This window comes from Rutidosis leptorrhynchoides, chromosome 2 (assembly GCF_046630445.1).
Source record: "Rutidosis leptorrhynchoides isolate AG116_Rl617_1_P2 chromosome 2, CSIRO_AGI_Rlap_v1, whole genome shotgun sequence".
Classification (NCBI taxonomy): Eukaryota; Viridiplantae; Streptophyta; class Magnoliopsida; order Asterales; family Asteraceae; genus Rutidosis; species Rutidosis leptorrhynchoides.
In genome coordinates, this window is record NC_092334.1 from 577,701,781 (window position 1) to 577,721,684 (window position 19,904).

General features: G+C 31.4%; 1 protein-coding gene across 2 annotated transcripts in view; it reads right to left on the reverse strand.

Annotated features, from left to right (window-relative positions):
- LOC139894598 (uncharacterized) overlaps positions 1-19,260 on the reverse strand; it is a 154,774-nt gene extending 135,514 nt beyond the window's left edge. Inside the window, exons 1-6 of one of the 2 annotated variants that reach the window (XM_071877985.1) lie at positions 18,478-19,260; positions 18,232-18,390; positions 16,734-17,855; positions 15,997-16,197; positions 15,364-15,522; positions 14,900-15,074 (exon numbers count right to left, since the gene is read on the reverse strand). In XM_071877985.1, the coding sequence (XP_071734086.1) occupies positions 14,900-15,074; positions 15,364-15,522; positions 15,997-16,197; positions 16,734-17,855; positions 18,232-18,390; positions 18,478-19,140 (2,479 nt within the window). In that variant the 5' untranslated portion in view covers positions 19,141-19,260. Of the gene's footprint in view, positions 1-14,899; positions 15,075-15,363; positions 15,523-15,996; positions 16,198-16,733; positions 17,856-18,231 lie in introns of both variants that reach the window. The other variant, XM_071877984.1, reaches the window with a different exon arrangement.
- Positions 19,261-19,904: the final 644 nt, after the last annotated feature.

The window sequence follows — 19,904 nt, forward strand, 5'->3', positions numbered from 1 at the left end:
AAGTGCGGAAGCGTTTGTGTTTATTAATACAACATGTAAAGAATGTAAAGTGAAACAAACACAAGGATTTATAGTGGTTAGGGAGGATGAAAACTAATCCTCCTTAATCTACTCTCCGACACATCATATCGAGAGTTTAGCTTCACTAAGCTTTTCTACAAATCCGGTGGAGATCCAATTACATCCTCGAATTACAAAACACCACATAAGTAAATAAGGCATAATCCTATATACTTGAGATCCAATCTACTCTCCAACACATCATATCAACATGCATATCTTATACCTTATCTCAACCGCATATATAACTAGTTCATAATCTATCGTCAACTATTTAACGACAATATTAAATATACAAGCATGCATAATCCTATATACTTGAGCACTAGTCAGGGATACACTATTAATATATAAAAGTTAAGTTATGAGTGCTCACGTATCAATATTGAGATTCAATATTGCAGGAAAGGTACGTAGACGCAACGGAGATGATTAACACCAAATTGACTTCATGAGCATACCCATGAACCATACCCATCACCTCCATAGCTATAACCCATAATTTCCTTAGCCATATCCTACTCGAAAAACCCGTCTTGAAATAATTCGCTCATGACCTCGTCGTAATATTTTATGTATAATATTACTAATAATATTACTACTAACAATAATAATGCGATTAATAATAATATTAATATTAATAATAATAATTATTATTATTATATTTATAATTTATATATATATATGTATAGAGAGGATACGAGAGATTGAGGGATAGATTGATGAATCAATTCGACCAAAACTGATCGAACTTATAAGCCCTTTCTTGTAGTGACCCGAACTTTTTCATGTTTATATATATTAAATGAAATTGTTATTTACATGATTAAGTGTTTTTAACATGTTAAGAAATCAAACTTGTTAAGACTTGATTAATTAAAATAGGTTTCATATAGACAATTGACCACCCAAGTTGACCGGTGATTCACGAACGTTAAAATTTGTAAAAACTATATGATGTCATATATATGGATATATATATAGTTAACATGGTATTATGATAAGTAAATATATCATTAAGTATATTAACAATGAACTACATATGTAAAAACAAGACTACTAACTTAAGGATTTCGAAACGAGGCATATATGTAACGATTATCGTTGTAACGACATTTAATTGTATATATATCATATTAAGATATATTAATACATCATAATATCATGATAATGTAATAATTTAACATATCTTTAGATATAATAAACAATGGGTTAACAACATTTAACAAGATCGTTAACCTAAAGGTTTCAAAAAACACTTACATGTAACGACTAACGATGACTTAACGACTCAGTTAAAATGTATATACATGTAGTGTTTTAATATGTATTCATACACTTTTGAAAGACTTCAATACACTTATCAAAGTACTTCTACTTAACAAAAATGCTTACAATTACATCCTCATTCATTTTCATCAACAATTCTACTCGTATGCACTCGTATTCGTACTCGTACAATACCCCGCTTCTAAATGTATTTACTATTGGTATATACACTCCAATGATCAGCTTTTAGCAGCCCTTGTGAGTCACCTAACACATGTGGGAACCATCATTTGGCAACTAGCATGAAATATCTCATAAAATTACAAAAATATTAGTGATCGTTCATGACTTATTTACAAGTAAACAAAATTACACATCCTTTATATCTAATCCATATACCAACGACCAAAAACACCTACAAATACTTTCATTCTTCAATTTTCTTCATCTAATTGATCTCTCTCAAGTTCTATCTTCAAGTTCTAAGTGTTCTTTATAAATTCTATAAGTTCTAGTTTCATAAAATCAAGAATACTTCCAAGTTTGCTAGCTTATTTCCAATCTTGTAAAGTGATCATACAACCTCAAGAAATCTTTCTTATTTACAGTAATATATCTTTCTAATACAAGGTAATACTCATATTCAAACTTTGATTCAATTTCTATAACTATAACAATCTTATTTCGAGTGGAAATCTTACTTGAATTTGTTTTCGTGTCATGATTCTGCTTCAAGAACTTTCAAGCCATTCAAGGATCCTTTGAAGCTAGATCTATTTTTCTCATTTACAGTAGGTTTACCTACTAAAATTAAGGTAGTAACGATGTTCATAACATCATTCGATTCATACATATAAAAGTATCTTATTCGAAGATTTAAACTTGTAATCACTAGAATATAGTTTAGTTAATTCTAAACTTGTTCGCAAATAAAGTTAATCCTTCTAACTTGAATTTTAAAATCAACTAAACACATGTTCTATATCTATATGATATGCTAACTTAATGATTTAAAACCTGAAAACACGAAAAACACCGTAAAACCGGATATACGCCGTCGTAGTAACACCGCGGGCTGTTTTGAGTTAGTTAATTAAAAAACTATGATAAACTTTGATTTAAAAGTTGTTCTTCTGGGAAAATGATTTTTCTTATGAACATGAAACTATATCCAAAAATCATGGTTAAACTCAAAGTGGAAGTATGTTTTTCAAAATGGTCATCTAGACGTTCTTTCGACTGAAATGACTACCTTTACAAAAATGACTTGTAACCTGTATTTCCGACTATAAACTTATACTTTTTCTGTTTAGATTCATAAACTTAAGTTCAATATGAAACCATAGCAACTTGAAACACTCAAAACGGATTTAAAACGAAGAAGTTATGGGTAAAACAAGATTGGATATTTTTGCTTGTTGTAGCTACGTGAAAATTGGTAACAAATTTATATTAATCATATCCTAGCTAACTTATATTGTATTATACATGTATTCTAATATATTATGTAATCTTGGGATACCATAGACACGTATGCAAATGTTTTGACATATCATATCGACCCATCTATATATATTATTTGGAACAACCATAGACACTCTATATGCAGTAATGTTGGAGTTAGCTATACAGGGTTGAGGTTGATTCCAAAAATATATATACTTTGAGTTGTGATCTAGCCTGAGACGTATATAAACTGGGTCGTGGATTGATTCAAGATAATATATATCAATTTATTTCTGTACATCTAACTATGGACAACTAGTTGTAGGTTACTAACGAGGACAGCTGACTTAATAAACTTAAAACATCAGAATGTATTAAAAGTGTTGTAAATATATTTTGAACATACTTTGATATATATGTACATATTTGTTATAGGTTCGTGAATCGACTAGTGGCCAAGTCTTACTTCCCGACGAAGTAAAAATCTGTGAAAGTGAGTTATAGTCCCACTTTTAAAATCTAATATTTTGGGATGAGAATACATGCAGTTTTATAAATATTTTACGAAATAGACACAAGTAATTGAAACTACATTATATGGGTGAATGATCGAAGCCGAATATGCCCCTTTTGCTTGGTAACCTAAGAATTAGTATACCGATCTACTTATTGACGCGAATCCTAAAGATAGATCTATTGGGCCTAACGAACCCCATCCAAAGTACCGGATGCTTTAGTACTTCGAATTCGTTTTTATCATGTCCGAAGGATTTCCCGGAATGATAGGGGATATTCTTATATGCATCTTGTTAATGTCGGTTACCAGGCATTCACCATATGAATGAATTTTTATCTCTATGTATGGGATGTATATTGAAATATGAAATCTTGTGGTCTATTATTACGATTTGATAAATATAGGTTAAACCTATAACTCGACAACATTTTTGTTGACGTTTAAAGCATGTTTATTCTCAGGTGATTATTAAGAGCTTCCGCTATTGCATGATATTATATGGACAAGATTTGGTGTCAGCATGCTTGTATAATATTGTTTAAAACTGCATTCGAGATTTATTTTGTTGTAACATATTAATATTTGTAAACCAATATGTATTGGTAGTGTGTAAGTGTGATATTTGTTAGATTATCATTTCTGGATAATCTAAGTGGTGTCTTGTTAACCTTGTTGATAAAATAAAGGTTATGGTTTGTTTTAAAAATGAATGCAGTCTTTGAAAAACGTCTCATATAGAGGTCAAAACCTCGCAACGAAATCAATTAATATGGAACGTTTATAATCAATATGAACGGGACATTTCATTTCTGGACCCCATTACTCCGCGACTGCGGAGGGTTCCAAGCACAAAAGGACCGCAATCGCGGCACTCTCTTTTTCCAAATCGTTGCTCAATGATTCGAGGCTACCGACGGTTTTTAATTATATTTAATATATAATATATTTAATTTATATAATTAATTAATTATATATTATATTATATTTACGTGCATAGTTAAATTGTAATTTTAGTTCCAATGACTCGTACGTTGTCACTCGACTTATGTCTCGGTTCCGGTTTCTCTAACGCATTTTCGTACGCTTAGAAAACTAGCTCTTTATGTTACGCGACTTGTACCTATTATCAATAATTAAACTTAATCTTCTATAATTTATATTACCCAAAGTATAATCTCTTTATTTGAGTGTTGTGGTCATTTGCTTCTATAAATCAATGTCTCGTTGTTTATTAAAACACGTTTATTAATATCGAAACATTTTATATTTAAATTATACATTAACGCATTGTAAAAAATATATATACATATATATATTTTAAATATATAATTTTGTATATCTTATATATATAATTGAAATACCTATTTAACAATTTTTAGTTTTTCAAAACAAAATATATTTCAAAGTTCATTTTAAAATCGTTTAAGTAATAGAAAATATTATGTCGTATCACGTTTTCGTTTTTGAAACTATATATATGTGTGTGTGTGTGTGTGTGTGTGTGTAATTTATAATACAAAGCTTTAATTAAATTCTTTAAAAATTATGAACAAGTTATCTTATAAAAAATTTTAATAATAAAGTTCTTTTTAAACCAAAAATATCTTTGTACATTTGAAACAATATTAAATAAATATGAAAACTTTGTTTTCCAAAACTAAATATATTTAAGAATCATTTTACTAAAAGGTTATAATAGTAGAAGTTGTTATATCGTAAAACATTTTAGAAAAGTAAAATTAAATATACACGTAATAGGTTTCAAGTTTTTAAATTAACGTTTGTTGGTGAAACGTGATATAAAGTCTAAAGGTTAGATAAACGTATGAAATCATCTTAATGTAAAATGTTGATATCCTATGTCTAAGTTATTTACATTCTACGTTCCAACTTTAAGATGAAAGTTAAAATAAAAATCACGAGGAAAATGTTGTAAAGTATGAATTAAAAAACAAATAGGAATCTCCACTAACTCTTGTCTAGTTCCCGTTAATTGACATTTTTGTTCTTACCTATAATTTACCTTACCAATTATTCCGAATACCGTTAAAAAGAAAAGGTTTCCTAAATCAAAGTGGACCTCTCAATAGAGACTCGTAATCATACAATGTATCGGATAAATCAATCATTTGATATTATCTTCTAATTCTATCGATAAACATACTGAAACAAATACGTTCATGTAAAATAATATACCTAATATTTTATTAACGTTTTCAAGTTATAAATATATACATATATACATATATAATCATATTCATTTATATAATGGTTCGTGAATCGTCGAATTTTGGTCGAGGTTAAATGAATGTATGAACACAGTTTAAAATCCTTGAGATTCGACTTAACAGACTTTGCTTATCGTGTCGGAATAATATAAAGATAAAGTTTAAATTTGGTCGGAAATTTCTGGGTTGTCACAGTGAACAGTACTTAGTGGTGTCTTAATACTTTTTTGATGTTCTTAACATTCAAAGCATAAGTTTTAAGTGTGAAAGCGTTTGTGTTTGTTAATACAACATGTAAAGAATGTAAAGTGAAACAAACACAAGGATTTATAGTGGTTAGGGAGGATGAAAACTAATCCTCCTTAATCTACTCTCTGACACATCATATCGAGAGTTTAGCTTCACTAAGCTTTTCTACAAATCCGGTGGAGATCCAATTACATCCTTGTCCTTTAATAAAGTCACACCAACAATCTTTCAGTCTAATTGAAAGATTAAAGTTTACTTGGATAACTCATATCTCCAATGAAATACGGATTGTTCCCCTAAAAGAACAATCAATTTCTTAAGTCCCTTTAAGAAAATTAGTTAGCTAAATAAGATGGTGTTCTTATTACAAGAACAAAGCCACTAACTTGATCACCTCAAGTTAGAAGCTCACACTCACGCAACAAAGTTATAAGCAATGATACATGCTACTTCATTGACTAATTCAAAGAAGTAGCTTACAATGTAAACTAGCTAATGATAAGAAATTGAATGCTTAGTTTACATCGATTCTATCTTGGGTACAAGATAGAATATCCTATAGCTAATCACATATCTTTGGATGTGAAATGAAGCACAATGTGATCTTGGCTGAATCTGAATGAAGTCCTGAACGAGAGGGATCAGTTGTCTTTCAAGCTTTGAATATGTCTTCCTTTTATAGGTGAAGATATGAGCTTTACTGACGCGAACGTTCAGGTCCACGGTCGACTGTGGCAATGACCGTTTGCAATATTTCAAATAAAGTAGCCGTTTATGCAATAGTTCTTTTTCTTTAAAAATGTTGGACTGTTGCTAAATTTGTGTTACCTGCAGAAAGTGTGACATAGCCTAGACAAACGCTTTAGACTTAAAGTGTTTGAATTATCTTGAACTTAGCTTTATGAAAGTGACTTGTCACAAACACTTTGAACAAGTCTTTCTTTCTTGGCAATCCATCATGAATAGCAATTAAGCTAAGTGCATATTTGAATCATATCTAATCTATAATTCAAACTTTGATTAATATCTGAATGTTATAATTGAAGTTTCCAATTCAAGAGGATTAAAAGTCCTAGTTTATTATGGTAATATATATATATATATATATATATATATATATATATATATATATATATATATATATATATATATATATATGGTAATATATATATATATATATATATATATATATATATATATATATATATATATATATATATATATATATATATATATGTTAACGTATGAAGGAATAATATATGTAAAATTGTAAAGGTTAATTGTAGCCCTTAAGGCTAAATTTATTAAAGTTTTATGTTTTTCATTAAGTCACTTATATATATATATATATATATATATATATATATATATATATATATATATATATATATATATATATATATATATATATATAAAGAGATTTGATTTAGTTACATGTCATTAGCTCCTTAAATATTGCATATTAAGCCAAGTGTAATTTCCACATGTCACAAATATTCAAATATACCCTTATCAACTTTTAAAATCACATATTTACCTGAGTGAATCATATAATGTAATATATACCCAATTTAAATACTGAAACTATCATATGTACCCATTTAATTTAAAAAATTCACTAAACCCAAATTTTACACAATTTCATTCCTATTTGATCCCTACTCCGATATATTACTACGATCATCAGAAAAACTACATACATTTGTCCATACACACATGTCCTATTATTATAGTATATTCATACACACATTTGATCATATAAAATTATAGGAAAAACTACCGAACAATTTTTAATACTAATTTTGAGGGAATGGTAACGTATTACTCTGTATTAATAAAATTATACCTTTACATAATTAGATTCAACTGATTTCTTAAATCTGATAGAACTCGAGCAATTTTTTATTGTTGCAACTACACGCAATATGAAATATATATGTATTTTATAGTCCCGTTCTGTCAACGAAACATACTAACATACTAGAAATGCGTCCTTTTTTTAAGAGCTTTCAACGATCGTCGGAGCACATTGAAAACGGTGACACATGGGCGGTTTTGTTTCTAATGTTATTTGAAAGACACACATTTAAAATATCACCCTTAGACGCAACCACAATTATTGTTTGAAAATGTAGATCAAGCGTTCTAAAATTAAAATAATGAATTATTTAAAAAGGATTATGAGTAGTCGTGCAACGCACGGGCTCAAAACCTAGTAAGGATATAAATATGGATATTAATAAATGTACAGGTTATGTTATGAACAAATATTGTTTTTTCTTCTTTATCACTCTATACCTTAAAGAGTCATTATTCGGTAATAAATGTTTTTAAAACGCCTTTAATTACCGTTAGATTGAAAAATTACATTACAATACCCCTTAATCTAATGGTCCATATTCATCTTTTATCATTATTACGTAATAAATCAATTTTACTTCTTTCAACTACCTAAAATACCCTCTTATACCCAATACCGTGACATCTTATGAAAAATAGGGGTTTTATGATTGATGAAGTATTAGTGTTTTCACAACCCTAGAATTTTTCCCAAATCCTCCAATGATAAGATACAAACAATATTGAATCAAATCGTCAACATCTCGCCGTTGATTCAACATTATCAAACCCTATATCGTTTCATTACGATCCATTACAAATCGATCAGTAAGAATTATGCTTTCTGCAGGTAATATTATAAAAACACTTGTACATAACAATAAAATTAATTAATACACAGTATAATTCAATGATATAATGAATCCATCCATAGCAAGTATGAAAATAAAGTGAATAAAAGAGAAACAATAATGGACATTTCATGTTTGAGGAGCCGATTGCCAAAAATAGTTTAGTGATCCTAATTGACAATAATGATCCATCATAGGCAGACGCTAGCATACTGAACTCGTATTTTACAGAGAAGATTGCAAAGAGGGCAGGTGCCTATGTTATTTGAGCGGGTGCTGCCACGTTTTTTCTCCTTTTGTGCTCTCAATTTTGTCAGCTCCTAATAAAACAGTTGGGCGTTAGTGTAGCGCCAGGCAACTTGTGTCTAACCTTTGTAGTTTTCTGGGTTCTGCGTCATCAGTTGAGAGAAAAACCTACAATATCTCATACAATATATTAACTTTATTATTTTCAGTCAAACTCATATTTGTCCACATAACTGATCCACATCATGCTGTGAAGATCTATATGTGTAACCTATCATCCATTACTCATTTATTTATGTACTTGAGCACTTTGAACATCATTAGTTTTATTAGTGCATTATTGTTGATGCTTATATTGTACAATATAAGTAACATATATACATTTATTGTTAATGATGTCACCCTCCATATAGCGGGTGATGGTGTAAAAATATAAAGTAAGCAAGTACGTACCTTATGAAAGAAGCGAGTGAGGATCTGCAGAGATCAATAAAGCTTAGAAAATGGAAATCAACATTATGCCAATGGTTAGTGCATTAAGATACATTGGAGCCATAGCTAGAAATTATCAAAAATAATGTAATAATTAGTATCATTTATGAAGAAGTTAAAGTGAGTTATACTACCAATGAAAGTGATGATGGGTATTTAAAGCATATACATGAAAAACACATTTGGCAGCAACATACTTCATGTGGGTAGCTGGTACTTACCAAAATGAAATACATATACTAAACCTAATTTGTTCCGAATCTAATCGTGATTAATTTATATATAATCAATACCAAGTTACCTTTACAACACCAATTTATGTGTCAGTAGCTAGCTAGTGAGACTCAAAGAAACTCCATTACCCTACGACTGCAGTTTTAGACTCAGAGGGTCGACCCAAATGTTTCCTGGTAAAATCTCCGCCAACATGAGCTTTCTAAGGTCCACGTTGGTCTTTGCATCAAGCTCGTTAAACAACATCACTTCACATGACATTACCCGTATTACCTCTTGCATCCCAAGACCCGACACATATGAATCTACCACACTTATCGCCATCTGGTTCGAATTTACATAAGTCAATAAGAAATTCAAGATACAGTCACGCAGTTAGAAATTTAAGCTCAAAGAATTGTACTTGGAGTAAGAAAAGGATATTTGAAAGAGCGCCGCCATATCTATCATGAAAATGTACTGCAAGCTTCTATGACTATGTAATAATTAATACTGGAGTAGATCACTTAGAATATTATCAAGTAGTTGAAGCCAGAAAGAGCTTACCCGGAGTACCAACACCTATAGTATCACCAACATAAATTTATCACACCCATTATTATAAGTTTCCCAGCATTATAAATCTTTAAAATTAATCATTATAAATGTACTAATCATTATAAAACGATGCACCAGGTAACTTTTAAACTATTAAAACATTTAGATTAGTTAAATTATTTTATCCATTATATAATACATATAAGCTGAAACAGCCCATGTATATAATATAATAAATACATAGGAACAGGGATGGAGTGTTCCTTACCAGCAGAAGTAAGACTTTCATCAACACTGCAGTCGTTGTTTGACCGTAAAATAAACTCCAAACACAGCCACTTCCTTTACTCTAGCTGCAACAGTCGCCTCTAATCCCTGAGAGACAGTGAAATCAGTAGGTAGTAGTACCAATTGTTGACAAAAAATGTGCCATTATCATTTAAAGTTCGGCAAAAGGACACAGCGTGTAACCTATACCCAAATCTGTAAACAATAGCAACACCATCAAACATGTTAACATCTAAAAAACATTCATAAATATCCAAGCTATGGTTATGGAACAAATTTGTTTTGTAAGAAAAAGTTTTTGACAATTTCATACAGATCTAATGCGTTAAAAAGCAAATATTATAGTTTTTCTTTGCCAAATAGTTGATTTCAGGTTTTTTGGGAGCCCTAATCAGATGTAATAACACGTAACCTGTGTTTTAATTGAATTCAGAAACTACAATCTGAAAAATGAAAAGACACTGCAACAATGAAATTACCAAATTTCAAAATCAAATCACAAGAACAAATGCTCAAATTAAAAAGAGAATAAGCATGCTCATCCAGCCATTGATGTCCCTACAGAAATGTTTTTACACCTGCAATTGGATTCCGGACAAGAAACATATGTATAAATTGGTACTAATTGAAATTGATTACACACCTGCGATTTTGATAATCTGATTATGTTTAGATCCGAATTGAACTTAATCAGCGACGAGAATCCGATCGATGATGAGATTTGACCAAAAAAAACTTCACAAAACGAAGGATTTGCGAATTTAGATATTGGGAAAAAATGTCGACGCGTCAGTATAGTTTTTTTCGAACCCTAATTGCATCTGCTTGATTAGTTCAATCTATTTTTCGTTTTTTTTTTTTTTTTACCCTAAGGCTGTGTTCACCGGTTTGATTTTGGAGAGAAGGGAAGGAATTAGAAGGAAGTGAAATGAGATTGGGTGTTCGCTGAGTTTTTCATTAAAAGAAAGGGAAGCTGAAGATGAATTTGAAGATGAATTTGCACCGATTTTCCTTTCATTTCCTTCCAAACTTTCCTTACAATTTGGAAGGATTCAACTTACTCTCCTTTCACTCCTTTCACTCCCTTCTCTTCTTCTCATTTCCTTTAAAAAAGAATCTGTGGAACAAAGCCTAAATGAGGAATGATGAGAAACTAAACTGAGGCCGTAGTGTACTTTCTTTTGCGATTGATGATAAGGGTATTTTGGGACTAAGTTGTAAAAAAGGAGGAGAGATACAATTGTTGACTAATCAAGTGAATTAAGGGTTGAGATTAAAAGTTTAATTTGTATCTAAAGGTTAGCACTTTGCCATTTCAGCTATTTGAAAGATTGATTAGGTAAAATCAACTTTGTTATTATATATAAATATAGATATAGATATAGAATATAGAATATAGATAGATAGATATAGAATATAGATATATAATATAGATATAGAATATAGATAGATATAGATATAGATAGATAACTAGTGAAATGACCCGTGGAACCACGAGTTTGTTTAAACGAAATAGTTTAATAATATGTTTTAGGTATTAAGTAAACGTAAAAGCTAAAGTTATTTAGTTTAATGACCCGTGGAACTACAGAGTCCGACTAAGAAATTCGTCAGCTGAACATTTCATCAAACACCTAAAATGATATCAAACAATCCATATCCAATCATAAGAGATAATATTGATTGTCATTTTATTTTAAAAGTGTAAATTAAAATATAAATTTAGAATTTGTTTCATTGTGCTTAGCTTTTATACCTTCTCGTACTTAATTCAAAATAATTAATTAAAATAATTCAAAATTATTTAATTTTAATAATTAAAAGATTTAATAATTAAAATAATTATTAATAAGATTTAATAATAATAATTAATTAATAAGATTTAATTTTAATTCAAAATTATTTAAATTAATGACATCACCCACCATGTTTAGATTTTTTTCTTTTTATTTTTAATTTTCTCCTAACAAAGGAATTAGTCTAATAATGACATCATTATTTTAGAATTTTAATAGAAACTATAGATTAAGTGATTAACTAACTTGGTGCACAAGATTTAGGGTACCACTTAATTAATTAAACGGGCTCTATAAAATTTATGTAGATGGACTTTAATAAAATGCAGATTCAGCCCATTAACAACAAGCCCACATCTTATAGGAACAAGCCCATTAAATCAATTTCCTGTCCAGTCGTCAAAGAGGCGCTTCCAACCATTCAAGTGGCGCCTTCCGTATGCATTAAGCAACTTAGCTTCATTTCAGCATCCAAATATCTCGACTTTATAACGCGATTCTCTATTTTAGTTTCAAAAGTCATCAAAAACTCATAAATACCTTAAATCAATTATAATCTATTAACTTATTAAGTATCGAAAGTTCGCATAATTGACGCAAGATTGGGCCGACAAGGATTGGGCCAGTAAGGACTTGGGCATGCAAGAGTTGGGCCGACAATGATTAGGCATGCACGGATTTGGGCCGGCAATGACTAGGTCGGGAAGGATTTGGCCAGCAAGGATTGGGCCGGTACGGATTCGGTCCGGACAGACCTCGCGCTGGATAGAAACACTTGGACGATATCAAGGTTGTGTTATACGTAAGCCATTTAACTTGAGCATGTGCCATGTTAGCCACTCATTTGTACTACACATGTACTACAAATGTAGTACACATTGTAGTACGCGTTTTCCTATAAATATATTAGCCATCCACAATTCAAAAAAATGGCTCTCTCAATCCCTTCACTCACACTCAAATGAGGCTATGAGAAATCAACTTTATCTCTCATCATCATCTTCGTCAATGAATGAGAGATTTACTTTCTCTATCTACCTTCTTAGTTACTAACTACTCAATATAACTGAGTATATTAATCCATCCATTGTTTAACGCCCTCGAGATTCTGATCGGGTTTGCACAAATGTCGAAGTTTAAACAATGGATCAAACCTCTTTTCCCCTCAAATTCGCACTTAAACGATTATAGGTGGTTTTATGTTTGATCATGACACAAACTGCATTTGACCACAAAACGCAATTGACACAAACTGTAATTGACTTCTGCAGTTGACACAAATCTAATTGAACAAAAAACACAAACTACAGTTGACTTATGCAGTTGACACAAACTGTAATTAACCACACATCCAATTAAACAAAGGCTCATCATGACGAACTGTACTTAACCACACAAGGAAACTGACATAACTACAATTGACTTCCACTTCTGCAGTTGACCTATAATAAAAATGATTACAAGAAGAGTTGAACAATAGTGCTATTAATTACAGAATAGCTAAATTCAAATGAAACCCAAGTTTCCACATCCAACACAAACATCCAAAAACAAAACCAAGATTCAACATCAAACACTAACAAAATATTCAAAGTCAACATCCAACATAAACAAAATATCCAAAGTCAACATCCAACAAAAAAAAACAATACAAGAAACATTAATTTAATGACTTCCACTTGCTTCATCTTCCTTTTCTTTTCTTTCTTCAAAGTTGTATCATCTGAACATGTTCTTTTGTTGTATCCATAATCTCCACACTTATCACAATTTGTTGACTTCCCCTTTCTTGACAATTTTACCACCTTGGTTTGATACTATTCTTCTCATCCATATCCTTTCTTCTCACCTTTTTTTGGGCCTTCCGTTAGTTGGACATTTGACAGACTGTAAATGCTAATATTAAAGGAAAATTTCATAACCCATTAATAAACCCCAGCTCGGTTTCAATCTTTGACCAATGGCTAGCATCAATGTGGGTAAGGAATAAACTCTTCAACTGTACATACTCAAAAGAATATTGTGCTTTCATGACTGCCCTTAAGCTCTCAGGTATCAATTCGATAACTGATTTGATCTCAGACCCAATTGAGCGAATCAATTCAAAATCTGGATTCCCACTCTCAACTTGGACTTTCAGTTCTGCTATTTTGGACTTAATGACATATGAAATCAATTTCTCTTGATCCAAATTTGCTACCTCTAGCATTTGTATCTTTGTCTTCTGCTCTGCAATCACATTATCTTGCATCTGTATTTTGGCCTTCTGATTGGTAGATACTTGATCTAGCATCTCTATTTTAGCCTCAAACATCACTTTCTGCTTTTTGATAACTTGATCTTGCATCTTTCTTTGATCCTCAAACATCGCCTTCTGCCCTGTAATAACTTCATCTTGCATCTGTATTTTAGCTTTCTGCTTTATGATAACTTGATCTAGCATCTTTATACGAGCCTCAAACATTGCCTTTTGCTTTGCACTAGCTTCATCTTGCATCTGCATTTTAGCCTCAAACATTGCCTTTTGCTTTGCAATAGCTTCATCTTGCATCTGTATATTTTCATCTAACATTTCCTTCGCTTCGGTTATTGTATCAGCTGGTTGTTGTTTTTCTAAATCCAAAATTTCTTTGTCTTGGGTGGTTATTATAGTAGTATCAGCTGCTGGTTGTTGCTTTTGTAAATCCAACTTGGCCATCTTTGTATCCCCTGCATCATCATCATCATCATCATCATCATCATCATCATCACCATCACCATCACCATCATCACCATCATCATCATGTACCTGCTGGCTAATAACTTCATTTATCTGTATATTCGCCTCGAACATAGCCTCATGATCAGTAATAACTTGATCTTGCATCTGTATATTTGCTTCAAACCTTTCCTTGTCTTGGGTGGTTATTATAGTAGTAGTATCAGCTGCAGGTTGTTGTTTTTGCAAATCCAACTTAGCCATCTTTTTAGCCCCTGCATCATCATCCTCATGTACCTGCTGGCTACACCTCTTTTGTCGCACCTAAAATGAGAAGAAAAATTCTATTACAAAAAAAATAATGTTACATTTATAAGTGCATATAGATTGTGTAAACTTACTATAAGTGGGTAAACGATACAACTTCAAACTGCTGAATGTGTATAAGAAATGATACGTACATATAGATAGATAGTTTATTCTTACTAAAAGTGAGTAAACAATTCAATTACCTTATCTTGCATTTCTATTTCCAACTAGTATATGTGTATAAACGTAAAAAAAAAAGAAAAAAAAAGGAGATTATAAGTTACTAGTATCAATTTGCAATTACCTTATCTTGCATTTCTATTTCTATTTCAGCATCAAACTTCTCCTCCTGCATTGTAGTAACTTGATCTTGCGTCTGTACTTTTGCCTCCAACATTATGTTCTCATTTATAGTATCTGGTACTTTTGTTTCTGCTACCAACATTGCATCATCATGTATGTTCTGCAAACAAAATAGATTGCTATGACATAAAAATCAACACAATACTTATAATTGTCCAAGGTTCATTCAATTATATATATATATATATATATATATATATATATATATATATATATATATATATATATATATATATAACATTAAAGTAACACTAATAATAATAATAATAATAATAATAATAATAATAATAATAATAATAATAATAATAATAATAATAATAAGTTCACACTGCTAAATGTGTTTAGGTTACTGAATTGTTCACACTTGTAAATGTGTACAGAAACTTGCAAATGGATCTTAAAACTTTGCTTAACAAAATCATAATATTCTTGTCCACATAAAGAAAGGTTTCATGCAACATCTGGAAATAATTACATCATTTTAAAAGTTAAAGTACATCACTGTATAGTTGGACATGTTTTTCAACGTTTAATTTTCACGAGAAATTAAATCAGAGCAGTTGTGTGTGTTCACCTGAGGATAATCAATAATGAAAGTGGCAGCTGGAGACTTGTCAAGAAAGTAGTTTTTGAGTTGAACAGGTACAATTACATGTTCCCGTTTTGCTGGGAGCCAACCATACCTTATCTCCAGAAACGTATTCATCTTCAAACATTTTAAGTTATTGAATGGACAAGGTTCAAGCAGCAATTGATCCACACATGATGAAAGAGCCTTAATACATACGTAATATTATATACAAAGAAACAGAAACTTTCAGCATTGTGTTCACATGTGCAAAAAAGGATAAAATGAAATATAACTACTACAACAAAACATTTTTATTTCATTCCCCGCTGGCATCAAGGAGCAACCTAATCTATTAGTTAGTTCTCTTGGTTAAACTGACTGAGTCGGTTGGGGAGATCTGAGTAGGCCTCTAATGTAAAATTAACATAAATCTTGTTTATAATTTATAACTATATTAAAATGAAGTTATATATAACACCAATGTAAAATTAGTGGTTATAGACATTTGTGTAAAAACTTGTTCATACATTAAGGTGAAAGCATGTTTGGTGTGATAAAAACTACTGTAAATGGCATTGTAAAAAAAGTTTTTTACATTGGAGATGCTCATACTAACATGTATAAGAGATTACTAATGACATGATAAAAACTACTGTAAATGGCATTGTAAAAAAAGTTTTTTACATTGGAGATGCTCATAGTAACATGTATAAGAGATTACTAATGACGTAGTTGTATACCTTAAGGATGTACGGATCTAAGATAAGAGATTTGGCACAGTGGACTTTCTGGAATACACCGACTAATTGGGAAAGGGAAAGACGTTTCTTCTCCGGAAAATAAAAATTAACCTCAGGCCATGAGATATTAACTTTCTCAAGAAAATCAACGTGTGACTCAAGTACATGAATAGAGTCAACAGATGCAGTCAGATTCTGAAGCTGATGACCAACCACGTTAAGAACCTTTGGGTAACGCTTACCAAATGTGACTGAAAGATTAGACAATTGTGGGGCACAAAGATTTAATTCCTCCAATCCGTTCATGTTGATCCGGCATAAGGTGAGGTCCTTTAGGTTCACACACTTGGAAAAAAGGTTGATGTGTTTATTTTCACCACCATCTAAATGGAAATTTCTCAAAATCAACTTTTCCAAAAGTGGAAAGTCCCAACCTAATTCTGATATGTTACATCTTGAAAGACCCGAGCCACGATAACTCTCGACTGCAAGGGTGAGATCCACGAGAGCCCGACAATTGAAAAGAAATTGTGGGAATTCAACAACTTTTGTACCGGACCATACTAAATTCAACCGCCTAACGTTATGCAAGCCAGCATAGTTCACAATACTTCTGCCAGTAAATTGATTAACTATGCCCCGACATCTTAGCTCCAATACAGAAACTTCTCTATGATGGTTACGATGTAATAAAGCATGCTTCGCAAACTTATTAAAACTATTCATATCGGGAAACTCGTAACTATCTAAGTTAAGTTGGGGTAATAAAGTCCAAACAAGCTTCCACTTTTTAGACAATGCACTAGTTAGCATAGCATATTTCAAGTCAAGAAAAGAGAGAATGTGGTGAATAATATCATCTGGCAAGTTGCTTATTCTATCTTCTTCTTCTTCTGCCATCATCATACTTGTTCTCTCAACCTGAGGATAATCTGTAATGAAAGTGGCAGTTGAAGACTTGTCAAGAAAGTAGTTTTTCAGTTGAACGGGGACAACTACACGACTATGTGTTGTTGTTCCGTACCTATATCTTTTCTCCAACATTGTATTCATCTTCAAACAACTTAAGTAATTGAATGGACAAGGTTCAAGCAACAATTGATCCAGGCATGCTGAAAGAACCTGTGTTATTAAATACCAAATTAAAAAAATTAAAAAATAAAAATAAAACGTTCAGCACTGTGTTCAAACAACATGCCCAGAAGGATAAAATACAAAATGATGTAGACAGGTTACGCTTGGCGTCTTGCACCAAAAGACCAAAATATGGTACAATATTTATATCGTATACACCTAACTCTAAAGGCATTTATATTGTATTTTATCCTTTGAAAAACAGTTATATTCCAAAAAAATTACTAAACTAATAAACTCTAAAGGCATCTCCATTGAAAAGTTTTTGTTATAAAAGCTAAATGGCATAGTAAAACACCTTTAGAAATCTTTTCACATTGAAAATGCTATTAATAACATGTTTACTTGTGACATAATTGTATACCATAATGATCCACGCATCAAGGATAAGAAATTTGGCGCTGTAGAGTTTCTGGAAAACACTGAGTAGTTGGGAAAGACATGTCTTCTTTTCCGATACATGATGAATTTTAGTCCATGAGAGATTCACTTTCTCAAGAGAGCTAAAGCCGTTGACAGGCTTCTGCAATACATCACGGCAATAAAATACATCAACAATGTCAACAGATGCTGTCAGATTTTGAAGCTGAGGAGCAACCACGTTGACAACCTTTGGGTGATGGTAACAAGATGTGACTGAAAGATTATAAAGTTGTGGGACACAAAGATTGATTTCCTCCAAGTAGTTCATGTCAATCCTATGTAAGGTGAGGTCTTTTAGGTTCGTGCATTTGGAAAAAAGGTTGATGCGCTTATTTTTATCACCATCTAATTCGAAATTACTCAAATTCAGCTTCTCCAAAGCTGGAAAGTCCCAACCTGATTCTGATATGTTGCATCTTGGAGTACGATCCTCGATTGCAAGGGTGAGATCCTTGAGAGCCCGACAACGGAAAAGAAACCATGGACATTGCTGAAGTTTTGAACCGGACCATAATAAAGTCAGTCGCTTAACATTATGCGAACCGGCATAGTCCATAATCCTTCTAACAGTAGAATCTGCAGCTGCTCCCCTGTATCTTAGCTCCAATACAGAAACTTCACTAAGATTGTTGCGATGTAATAGAGCATGATGCACAAAGTTATTAAATTGAGGCATATAGGAAAACTTGCAACTATCTAAGTTAAGTTGGGGTAATAAAGTCCAAACAAGCTTCCATTTTTTGGACAATGCACTAGTTTGAATAACATACTTCAAATCAAGAAAAGAGAGAATGCGATGAATAATATCATCTGGCAAATTGCTTATTCTATCTTCTTCTGACATCATCATACTTGTTCTCTTAAGCCCCAATTTTACAAACGTAACCTATATAGTAAAAAAAAAACCCTTCAATGCTGGTTTCAGAAAGCTCGTAATTTACTCGAACGTTGTTGTTTATGCTTAAATCCAAGGTGCCTGAAGTTATATTCATGTCCATCAGTAAACTGATAAAACCGTATAATATACAGAAAAACTCAATAAAAGAGAAAAACAAAGTGTTGCTATGAACTTCACACTCACAGTTTTTTAAGAGCAGACTCATACACACATAACACATCCTACATACAACTTTCCTAAGTGGGACTTGCAACCCTAATAAGTTTTCAGTGTATATTTATACATAGGTTTAGTTCATTATATATCCTTCAAACTTGAGACTCATTAAACTAATGAGATAGAATAAATGGATGGTATAGTATTGTCTCTAAGGCTCTAAGTATGTGCGAGTATTTGTGTAAATTTCATATACATAATCACACGTTCTTTAATAAGTAATCACAAATCACATGTCACTAGCGTCAATATAGGCACCAGTCATTATTAGCCCTAAAAATCCACTACTGAATTCTAGTAGCATACTTTCAACTGCTCATATCTTCAATGTGCATACTGCATAGCAAATCATTTTATACAACATCATAACAATAATCTTACAAAGAACATCTAAGGCTAGTCAATTTCATATTTCTGTTCTTAATACCTTACTAGTACCTGATTCAATCGCAGAACAACTTGTTTCCTCATATCTAAAAGATAATCGATGTCGAAATAAA